The 12,017-nt window shown below is 35.6% G+C and overlaps 1 protein-coding gene across 2 annotated transcripts in view; it reads right to left on the minus strand.

The window, feature by feature from the left end:
- ddx31 (DEAD (Asp-Glu-Ala-Asp) box polypeptide 31) overlaps nucleotides 1-12,017 on the minus strand; it is a 106,867-nt gene that overhangs the window by 28,320 nt on the left and 66,530 nt on the right. For both annotated transcript variants that reach the window (XM_069887180.1, XM_069887189.1), the window contains one exon: nucleotides 4,102-4,210. In XM_069887180.1, the coding sequence (XP_069743281.1) occupies nucleotides 4,102-4,210 (109 nt within the window). The remainder of the gene's footprint in view (nucleotides 1-4,101; nucleotides 4,211-12,017) is intronic.

A 12,017-nucleotide genomic window follows, 5' to 3' on the forward strand; every position in this document is an offset into this window, starting at 1 on the left:
AAGTACATTTTAATTTGTCGTTCAATAAATTCTCTAAAATCCTGTCTTTTAAGTAGCATGGAGTTTAATCTCCATCTATACGTTCTTGGTGGGATGTCCTCCAGCTCGACTGCTAATAACAGGGGTGTGTGATCCGATAACAATCTAGCTTTATATTCCATTTTCCTAACTCTTCCTTGGATATGGGCTGACAACAAAAACATATCAATCCTTGAGTATGTTTTATGTCTACTTGAATAATATGAGTATTCCTTCTCCTTTGGGTGTTGTCTCCTCCATCTATCCAAAAGTTGCATTTCCTGCATTGATTTAACCATAAATTTAGCTACTTTGTTCTTTCTGCTAGTCTTTTGTCCAGTTTTATCCATCTTTGAATCCAAATTAAGGTTAAAGTCCCCTCCTATCAATATATTCCCCTGTGTATCTACAATCTTCAAAAAAAATCTTCCATAAACTTTTGATCCTCTTCATTAGGTTCATATATATTGACCAAATTCCAGAGTTCTGAATATATCTGACATTTTAACATTACGTATCTCCCTGCTGGATCTATTATTTCCTCCTCTATTTTGATTGGTACATTTTTATTGATTAATATAGCTACACCTCTGGCTTTTGAGTTATAAGATGCTGCCGTTACGTGCTCTACCCAGTCTCTCCTTAATTTCTTGTGTTCCACTTCAGTTAGATGTGTTTCCTGCATGAATGCTATATCTATTTTTTCTTTTTTTCAGTAAATTTAATAGCCTCTTCTTTTTGATTTGGTTATGTATTCTGTTAATATTTATAGTCATATAGTTCAACATGGCCATTTCATACTTTGTTTACCTCTCATTTCCGCTTCCTCACCACCACCTTTCCCCATTTCCATTTCTCAGTTTTCTTTTTTTGAACGCACTGTCTGACAACACTACTAAAACATAAAATATTTCAACTATTCCCACATCTAAAATTCCCTTAACCCCAAGTGACCCCCCCCCTTTCTGAGTCGCCCCTTGTCGGGCAACCACAACTCCCCTCTCCATTCGGACTGCGAACCCATTCTCAAGTGTCAACTGATTGCGCAGAGACTGTTATTCTCTCCCACCCAACCCCCTCCAGATAAGACTTTTATCTTCACATTACAACAAAGCTCCCCCTCTTTTCTTCTCTTTTTATTATTATTTATTATTAATTTTTTTCTTTTCTTTTCTAGGCCTCTTATTTATGTACTTCTATCAGGCCTCCTTTGCACCAGGGAAAACAAAATGACTATATTCCATCATAACTAAATCTCTTTAATCCTTCCCCATAACTAAAGCCCTCCAATTCAGGCAACATCCTAGAAAATCTCCTCGGAACTCCCTCCAGCACAACCACATCCTTTGAATAGTGTGGTGATCAAGAACTGCACACAATACTTCAAATGTGGTCTAAAACTGCAAATCAAGTCCAAACCATTGGAAAAGTACAACCATCAAAAATATTATAAACAAAGATGGAAATCCTGTATCCCTTGGAATGTGAAATAGATCAATGTTTAAGAGGGAATTATAGCAACATAAAAGTACAAACTAACTTGCTTGTTCAAAATCAAGTCTAAATGGTAGACTTTTAGAAAACACAATTAACAAAAAAAAAAAAATCGACTGTTGCCACAGGCATTTTCTACTGTGTAGAACTTCAGATGACTACCTGTTTGCACAAAGTTTAAGTAGAATTGAGCCAGAATAGCAGCACATCAGTGTTTATGAACAGTAATAAAATGTGTCATTTTATGGATTTGTGGCTGACAGGACCCAGGGAATATTTTAAAGCTTTGTTTACAAGGAAAAGTGTGCTCATTTCAGATCAATGCCGTCTGAGTTAAAGCTGCATTGGCTTTGAAGCACTTGAATAATTCATTCACCTTTTTATCACACACATGCACTCGTTAAGGCGAGGGATGGCCAGGATGAGAAATAAACAATTTCCCAGTCAGATTTTACAAGAACAATAGAGACATCAAGTTTACTGTGAAATCAACATTTCCCCACTCAGCACTAAATGACGTGCAAGGACCTAGATTCAGTTACCATTATCACAGTTTAAGTAAAAACACCTTTAGAGATTGAGTCAATAAATACATTTCTTAATGCAGAAATGAACCCTTCAGACAAGGTCTGCAGTCTTGACTCTGGTCTGCATGGCTGAACAGTTGAGGAAGCAGAAGGAACTCTGGACTTGACCTCTGTCCTGAACATTGAGAGTTGTTTTAAGGAGGGGATTCAGTCCCAGGAATGAGTTATGATTAGTGTTTGCTTTCTAGGTGCTCCCCATGGACATATGATGGCAAAGGGAGGGAAAGTGAAACATTCATTCTCCTTGATTCCACAGATGCTGCCTGACCTGATGAGTGTTTTCAGTATTTTTGTTTCTCCTTCAAATTTTGAGCATCTGCACTTTTTTTTCATAATTTTCAAGGCAATGCCTTCCCTAGGCTTTGCCATTTAATTTATTGTTTAGTAAATACAAACCTCTAACAATTTTCCATTTACTTAAATTCTGCTCTCGTCCAATATGCATTTCTGTCTGGATATGGAAAATCTTCACCCACTTGCTTTCCAAATATCCATCTCTGCCTAAAACTATACAAAGTCTCTGATTCCATTTCTATTTGAGAGAGTTTAAAGAGAGTCTAGAGAATCAGAGAGAAAAAAACTCACTTCGTTGGACTTAAATTAGCAGCCCCTTACTTTTTTGTTCCTCAATCATTCAACATGAGGATCTTGTATTCTTGCATACAAATCTATTTCGATACAGGATCACCTACTCCTTCCAGGTTTTGGTTCAGTATTTTTTTAAACCGATTCCTGCACACTAACATCCTTTATCAAATAAGGAGACCAATAGTGTATTCAGTAGTCCATGTGATCTCACCAATGACACATACTGTATTTCTCTAATATATTCTCCCTACTTTTGTATTCAATTCCCCCAACAATAAGCAGTAACATTTTGTCATGTTTCTTAATTCTGATTGGCCTATGAGCCTTCTGTAAATCATGCATGAGTATACTCTGCAATTTCTTATCATATAATTTATATCCTTTTCAACTTTTCCTCCCAAAATCAATAATGTAACATATTCACATCTTATATTCCATTTACCAGATATTTGCCCATTTACCTAATCTTCCTGCATAAATTTGTAACTCCCTCAGGCCCTGTTCACAACTTACTTTACTACCTATTCATCAACAAATTCAGCTATTCACCCATCATTTTCAAAAATGGTGAATTTGAAACCCCAACTGTAATTTCCAAGAATCTGTATGTCAACACCTATCAATAGCGGTATTAATAATATTGCTGAATTGACTGTAATTAAATTTTTATGCCTCCTTATTAGTATCATTTTCTTTATTTTCATATCCTCAACTAAAATCAAATTTGTTTCAGAAGATACTACTTGGTTCAATTCAGGAGATTTTGTACTGAAACCTTCTGTGGTGTGGACAGTGGAGAGAGCTGGTATCCCTCTCTTTATATGGCATAATAAAAGAACATTTTAATAGATGGCAACTAACCACAGCTATTGTAAAATTTCAAAAAAAACAAGATTCAGTTGTTTGACCTGCCTGAAAATACAAGGGTGATAGAGTCTTACACAAATCAGTTACAAAGTCTCCCAATTTTGATCACAGTGTGCCAAAACATTTTCACTAAGGTATAATTCAACAGGGTGCTTGTGTATATTACAAGGTATTTCAGTTATGAAAACTGTTAGTTGAGTTACTTGTTTAGCAACAAATCAAAGACTTTATTCAGTACTAACAAAATAAGCTTGGGAAAAAAATCTACAATACAATGACTGGATGCAGAGATCAGGGTAAATTTATTAATTAACTGCTTCATTTCTGATACAAATTTATTGCAATATCTATTACTCCCTCTTTAGTTTACTAATATAGCATAATATTCACACCTATCATTTTATTTGTAGATCAAGGAAAATCTTATTTTCCTCAGTAATCCAGCCAAAATTTCCAGTTCTAAGAAAAATAGCAACTCTCATTTGCTAATGCAAAGCACGCATAGGTTCACAGGGTTATAACCAAACAGCAGTATACATGAGCTGACCTTTCTTGGCTTGCAGGAGGTTTCCTTTGGTTGAATGCACAAAGGTCTCGTATACTTTTTGCAAGACTGTGGCCGATTCCCTTACTTCCTGCAGAATAGCACCATCGGACTGTATGTGCATGTGAGAGGGAAAAAAAAAATCTCATTAACTATTTAACTTCATTTATTTTTGAAACTTTCAGAATACACCTGGGTTATCCATCTGTATTCATAATAAGCACTCATTTCTAAAATAAATTTACAAAGAAGTCCCAAATGTCATTAGTCAGCACTCTGAACTTTTAAAACTATCATAATTAGTGTTAGTCTCTCATTCTAATTGACAAACAACACAGCATTCCTTGAATGGTTAACTAAACAATGAGTGTTTCAGTGAGAAATAATATAGGTTTAGAACAGATTTAATAACAAGAAAATTGCAGAATAATCACAAAGGAGCATGAGGGTTAATCCTTTCAATATTACTGAAAAGAAATAATATAATGTAGCTAAAGATCACATTGAATAAGATAGCTTGGTGATATTTGTGGACCAAGATAGATTCTACCCAGCACTAACAATTTCTTGGCTTTTAATATGAATGTCAAATTACTTTTTAAAGAATGATTGACCTCTCCCCAAAGACCTAGCATCATGTTATTAAGGAATAACATTTTTAATAATGGAAGGTATATTTTTTTCTTTCATTTTTACACTTTCTCATTAATTTTAAACAGTAACAGTTGCTGGCTGGAGATTGAACTCAGCGGCCAGTACCAAATAAGACTGGAAATCCCTTTGAGCACTGAGCAAATACAGATTCAACTGCTAAACCTTGAGCTAGATATTGTATACAATCTGTTACACGTCTTCGAATAGATCAGTGGGCCTGATGGACAGAAAGCTCGGAGAATTCTAATAACCACTTTTATATTGAGGATGGTCTCCCAAAAAGAGCTAAGCTCACTGTAGATTCTAGCAAAAATTGGATCTAATTACAGTTTTGCAAGTGATATTTGTCTGGGAGATGGAGTGGGATTTATACCACACACACAAACACACACAGTTGGGTAGCAACCATAATTATTCTTATTTTATTGAGTCTGACAATGGTAGAGTCAACTTCAGTGCCAGATACAACACAGTACGTTAATCAATCTATATCATGACTTATTAAAGCACATTGTTATAGAAAGTTTTCACTTTGGTCAGTAATATTCCATAAGATCTTATAAGTGCCATAATTTGAGACCACTCCACTCCCATCCCAATTTCCTATTAATTTGTTTTCATTTTGGAGGAAAAAATCTTTCAAGGTATCGATGAGTGATTGAGCTGGTTGCAGTGAAGCTGAAGGTATAAGATGGGTATTCACTACTGTTAGATCATTGGTATAGACAGTCCCTGGATCAGTTTTACATACAAGTTGACTCCATGCTTCTGAAGTAGAGAGCAAGAAAGAAACAGGTTGGCCCAATTCTGATCAATTTGAATGTAATTGTACATGCAAAATCAGAATAAGGGTTGGATGTGAAACCCACTTTGGTAGCTATGTGTACCAAATTCTATGCTGAGACATAATAAAGCAACGGAGACAACCCTATACCCATAAAACCATTAAATCGATGACAAATCAGCACCTTGCAGGCAAAATAATGCCTCAGACCCAGTGAACCGGGCTTGATCCTGACCTCCATCTGTGGAGTTTGCATATTCTTTCTGAAAGAACTGCCACATTTTGAAAACAAGTTGATTTATAGGAATTAATATACATTACCCCGAGTGTAAATGGGCGTTAGGAAGATCAGGGAGGAGCTAATGAGCATTTGAGAGAGAATATGTTAAAAGGAAATTAGTAAGAAAAGGGATTTATGGGATTGCTCTGAGAGTTGACATAGGTTTGTTGGGTCAAATGGCTTCTCTCTGGATCATATGAAATAATGATTAGCTTCCCAGTTGCAATTACATTTTAATATATCTGTTGGCCCAATTCAACGCTCCTATTCCTTGGCAATCATCTTTAATTCTCTTTTTGACCAAGTGAGTGCCTCGACCTCGAGGGCCACGGCAGGTGACATATGAGAATGCCATTAACAACATTCTTAATGTTTACTTTACACCTCTGGGGAACAGCATTCAACAAACAGTGAGTGGTATTGGAACTGCTTATATGGGAAGGTGGTGTGGGGGAAGATAACAACCACAAATAGCGGCTTTGCAGTGAATGATGTAGCAAGAATAATAAATGATCACAACAGAACAATATCAAATGACACACACAAGATTGCAGATGCTGAATCTCACACTAAACAAACTCTGCTGTAGGTACTCACTGGGTCAAACAGCATCAGTAGGAGACAAAGAATGTTTAATGTTTCAAGACAGTACATATGCTCTTTCTAATGCCCATTTTTACCACGTCCAAAATATCAGTCTTACTTTGCTGAGATTCCCATAGCATCATTTTTGGTTAAAGAACAATGTAAAATACTTGTTTAGAACCTCAGCTATGTCTTCTAACTCCATGACAAGTTTTGGTTAGGATTAGTGATGGCATTGAAAGTTTTGGGGGTCCCCATGGATAAAATTCGACAAACATCGAAATCAGAACTTCAACTAACATTATCTCCTGAAACATGAGGAAGAATTACTAGACTAGTTAATACTTCTTCACTTTGTGCACGTTTTTCTTTAATACAATTTAAAATAATTCATAGATCTTGTATGTCTAAAGATAAACTAGCTTGTATCTTTCCTAATACAAGTTCTACTTGTGATAGATGCAATACTGATGTGGTTTCATTGACTCAAATGTTTTGGTCATGTTTAATGTTAGAAAAATTTTGGAAAGATATTTTTAAAACTCGATCAATGGTACTGGTTATTTCATTACAACCTAACCCCTTAACTGCTCTTTTTGGAATTACAGATGTAGGTTGTTTACCTATTCTATATATCAGGTTATAGCTTATTCTACACTATTAACTAGAAGAGCCTTTTTACTTAAATGGAAAGATTCTGATTCTCATGTTATGTCTTTCTAAAATATAGGAAAAAAAAATCAGAGGTTGTACTTTAGATACAACTACTAAATGTGAAGAAAAATGGAAACCATTTATTTGATTGTTTTCATGGGATATAACTGGCGCTATTCTATTAATTAACTCTTCCTTTCCAGATGTAATATAATTCTTACGGTTTTTGTTATCTGTAAGTGTGGACTGGAGCTAGGTTTAAAACTATTCGACAGATCCTTGGGATAGGCCGCTCAGTCGTTATTTTATTTTTTATTTAAATAACTAACATTATAATTATTTATTTATCTCGGTTTTCTTTGATATAATTATTTCTAATATGTCACATTTTCACTTTGGAATTTATATACGATACTTATACTCTGAAGACTTAGACATACCATTTTAATTGTGTTACTTCTATTCTCCTTATGCTATGTATATTATGAAACGTTAATAAAAAAAATTGAAAGAGAAAGAAAGTTTTGGGGAAAGGCTTACCGAATACTTCATTCCTACACTATTGAAGTGGTGACAATACCATTCTTGAAGGTCCGAGACCACCTTTAAATAATGTTGTAAGAGAAACAGGCAAAAAATCATGCAACTAAAAGGATTTTGAAGAGAATCAAAATATTTGGTGGATTTCTACTTGGGGAAATGGACTTGGGGAAATGTCCCTAAATTTTGTTCTCCAGCAGGAGACCCTGGGCTTGGACAGGGTCATCATAGTACAAACACTGAAGCAATCTTGTCAGAAACTTTGGTCCATTGGTGAATTTACCCCTGAACCAGTTGCACCTTCTTGTCCGATGACATTTTATGGCTTTGATAGTTGAACGCTTCGACTGCATTTCCTGTAATGATGTTAAGGACTATTTTAGGTTTTAGCTGAATTAAAGCAGTGGAATATATATTCAGCTCAAATTTAAGTAGGTTACTCACTAGCTTCAGAGTTTTCAAATTTATTAAGTAGGTCTTCTTAGCATTAGTTTTTTTTCTTATTTAGAATTCAAAAATTGCATTAGGCAACTTTGTACTATTTTGTTATTTTAAAAATAAATAATCCATCTTTTTTGGGCCTTGGTTGATCAACACTGTGATTGAAGTAAAAACACAAAGCAGTGCTGCTGTTGTGGCCTTCTCTACATCAGAGAGACTGGACCCAGACTGAGAGCTTGTTTCGCTGAGCACCTTTGTTCTGTCCGCATCAACGACAGGGATCTCCGGGAGGAGTCACGTGATGGAGTAGTGGCCGGTCAGGGAATTCCAGCCCTCTCCCGAAAAGTTAAAAAAAACACACAAAGCACAAAGGTACAAGATTAAAATTTATAATGAAGTAAAAATGAAGGTGAGAAGAAAGGGGCAGCGAAGAGAGAAAAGTCGAAAACAACGGGAAGAAAAGAGGAAGAAAGAATGTCAGAAGAAGGTGAAGGCCTTACCTGTTTGAAGAGGCCCGCTGCGGAGAGAGAAGCCCGCTCCCTCAGGTCAGTGGAAGTCCCGGGCTCGGGACTACAAAAATGGCTCGCAGAGCCGAGTAAAAGTGCGCAACCGCGCATGAAAAAAAACACACTGACGGGAGGGGGGAACAGCTGCGGAGACGATCTCCGCAGCTGAGAGAGACACCTGCAGCACAGCAGCAGGTACAGAACACAGACAATAACGACAACAAGAAAGAAGAGGGTAAAAAGAAAACAAGGAAACAACAGATGGTCAATCCAGAGGAAGAAGAAGAAGAACAGAAAGAAGTGGAAGAAGAAGAGAAAGGCAAGACAATGGATGTATCTTTCTTTAAAGAATATATGGAATCAGTGAAAGAATGGCAATTACAAGAATTTAATGAGATAAAAAGAAGAATTAAGAATGCAGAAGAAAAAATGAATAAAATGGAAATGGCCATGTCAGAGATAGGAAAAAGAATGGAAAATATGGAAGAAAAAGAAACAATTGTAGAAATGGAAGTAGAGGACTTAAAAGAGAAATTAGAAGAATCTAATAAAAAAGTTAAAGAGGCACATGAGCTGTTAGCTCAGAAGATAGATATAATGGAAAACTATAATAGAAGAAATAATATAAAGATAGTGGTCCTTAAGGAAGATGAAGAAGGCAAGAATATGAGAGAATTTATAAAAGATTGGATCCCCAGGGTCCTAGGAAGACCAGAATTACAGGAAGAAATGGAAATAGAGAGGGCACATAGAACTTTAGCCCCGAAACCACAACCGCAGCAAAAACCAAGATCCGTTTTAGTAAAATTCTTAAGATATACAACAAGAGAAAATATATTGGAGAAAGCAATGAAGAAAGTAAGAGAAGACAAAAAGCCACTGGAATATAAAGGTCAAAAAAATTTTTTCTATCCAGACATAAGTTTTGAACTCCTGGAGAAGAGGAAGGAGTTCAATACAGCAAAAACGATCTTATGGAAAAAAGGATATAAATTTATGTTAAAGTACCCAGCGGTACTTAAAATAGTTATTCCAGGGCAACAAAACAGACTATTCTCGGATCCAGAGGAAGCAAGGAAATTTGCAGAACAACTACAAAACAAGCAGAGAGATGAAGACATGTAATGAGAGTAAAAATGACTACGAACTATATGTATGTGTGTAAAGGGGTATATGTATGTATATATATAGTGTGTATACATGAATGTATCCGTATTTAGAGGAAAATATATAGAGTATAGACAAGAATTAATAAGGGAGGGAAAGGGAATAGAGGGAATAAGGAGGGAATTAAAAGAGTGACCTTTGTTACATATGAAAATTGAAATCTTTTCTGGGGGGGCTGGGTGGGGAGGAGTTACGGTCACTGCAAAATCAGTTGACGTTTGCGAGTGAATTCGCAAATCCAAATGGAGAGGGGAGATGTGGTTGCCCGACAAGGGATAAAGGGCAACTCAGGAGGGGGAGGGGAGAATGGGGTTAAAGAAGTTTTAAATAAGAGAATAAGGAAAATGTTTGATGTTTTAGAAATGTTGTCTTATAAAGTGTTCAAAACAAAAAAGCAGAAATGGATAAGAAGGAAAGGTGATGATGGAGAAACGGAAAGGGAAGATAAACAAAGTATGAAATGGCTACGTTGAACTATATGACTTTAAATATTAACGGAATAAATAACCAAATTAAAAGGAAGAAACTGCTAAATTTACTGAGAAAAGAAAAAATTGATATAGCATTTGTGCAAAAAACACATTTAACTGAATTGGAGCACAAGAAATTAAAGAGAGATTGGGTAGGACACGTAACAGCATCGTCGTATAATTCAAAAGCAAGAGAAGCAGCTATATTAATTAGTAAAAATGTGCCAATTAAAATAGAAGAGGAAATAATAGATCCAGCAGGGAGATATGTAATGATAAAATGTCAGATATATTCGGAGTTTTGGAATCTACTCAATGTATATTCACCTAACGAAGAAGATCAAAAGTTTATGCAAGATATTTTTTTGAAGATAGCAGATACGCAAGGGAACATATTAATAGGAGGGGATTTCAACCTGAATTTGGATTCAAATATGGACAAAACTGGGAAAAAAATTAACAGAAAGAACAAAGTGACCAAATGTATAATTAAATCGATGGAAGAAATGCAACTTTTGGATATATGGAGGAAACAAAACCCAAATGAAAAGGAATATTCATATTACTCGGGTAGACATAAAACATACTCAAGAATAGACCTATTTTTGTTATCAGCACGTATGCAAGATAGAGTAAGAAAAACAGAATATAAAGCTAGAATATTATCGGACCATTCACCCTTGATATTGACAAGAGTTAGAGGACATCCCTCCAAGAATGTATAGATGGAGATTAAACTCCATGCTATTTAAAAGGCAGGATTTTAGAGAATTCATTGAAAGACAAATTAAAATGTACTTTGAAATAAATACGGAATCAGTGAAAGATAAGTTTATACTATGGGATGCAATGAAAGCGTTCATTAGAGGGCAAATAATAAGTTATGTAACCAAGATGAAGAAGGACTACAATCAGGAAACAGAGCAGTTGGAAAGGGAAATAGTAAATATAGAAAAAGAATTAGCAATGAAGGAAGATACATCTAAAAGAAGAGAATTGGCAGATAAAAAAATAAAATATGAAACACTACAAACATACAAGGTGGAGAAGAACATAATGAAGACAAAACAGAAATATTATGAATTAGGGGAAAAAACGCACAAAATTCTAGCATGGCAGCTTAAGACAGAACAAGCTAAGAAAATGGTATTGGCATCAAGGAAAAAAGACAAATAAATCACATATAATCCAACTGAGATCAAGGAAAACTTTAGAGAATTCTATGAACAATTATACTAAACTGAAAACGAAGGGAAAGAAGGGAAAATAGATAAATTTTTAACTAAAATTGAACTACCAAAATTACAAATAGAGGAACAAAATAAATTAACGACAGGGATCTCCCAGTGCCAAAACTTTCAATTCTGTGGCCGACTCTCCCGCTAACATGTCTGAACATGGCTTCATTCACTGCCAAACCAAAACTACTGTAAACTGGAGGAGCAACACCTAATATTCCATCTGGGCACTCTCCAACCCAATGGCATTAACATCAACTTCTCCATTTCCTGCTAGCCTTCTCCACATCCCTTTGTCTTCTTTCCTTCAGTTTTCCCACGCCCTTCACTCTCCATTCACAGAGCCATCCTACCCTCTCCTAGTTTGCTGGTGTTCCCTTCCTACCTTATCCACCTATTACTTCCTACTTGTGGGACTGTACTCCTCCCCTTCCCCAACCAATTTATTCAGGCAACTGTCTACATTTTGTTCATACCTTGATTGAGGGTACAAGGTTGAAATGTTGGTTATGTATCTTTATTGCTATATAAAGTACACTGTTTGACCTGCTGAGTTTCCCCAGTTTGGTGCTTTTATTTTCTTTTAAAAAAAAGTTTAAA

The sequence above is a fragment of the Narcine bancroftii genome, chromosome 1, assembly GCF_036971445.1.
Source record: "Narcine bancroftii isolate sNarBan1 chromosome 1, sNarBan1.hap1, whole genome shotgun sequence".
NCBI lineage: Eukaryota > Metazoa > Chordata > Chondrichthyes > Torpediniformes > Narcinidae > Narcine > Narcine bancroftii.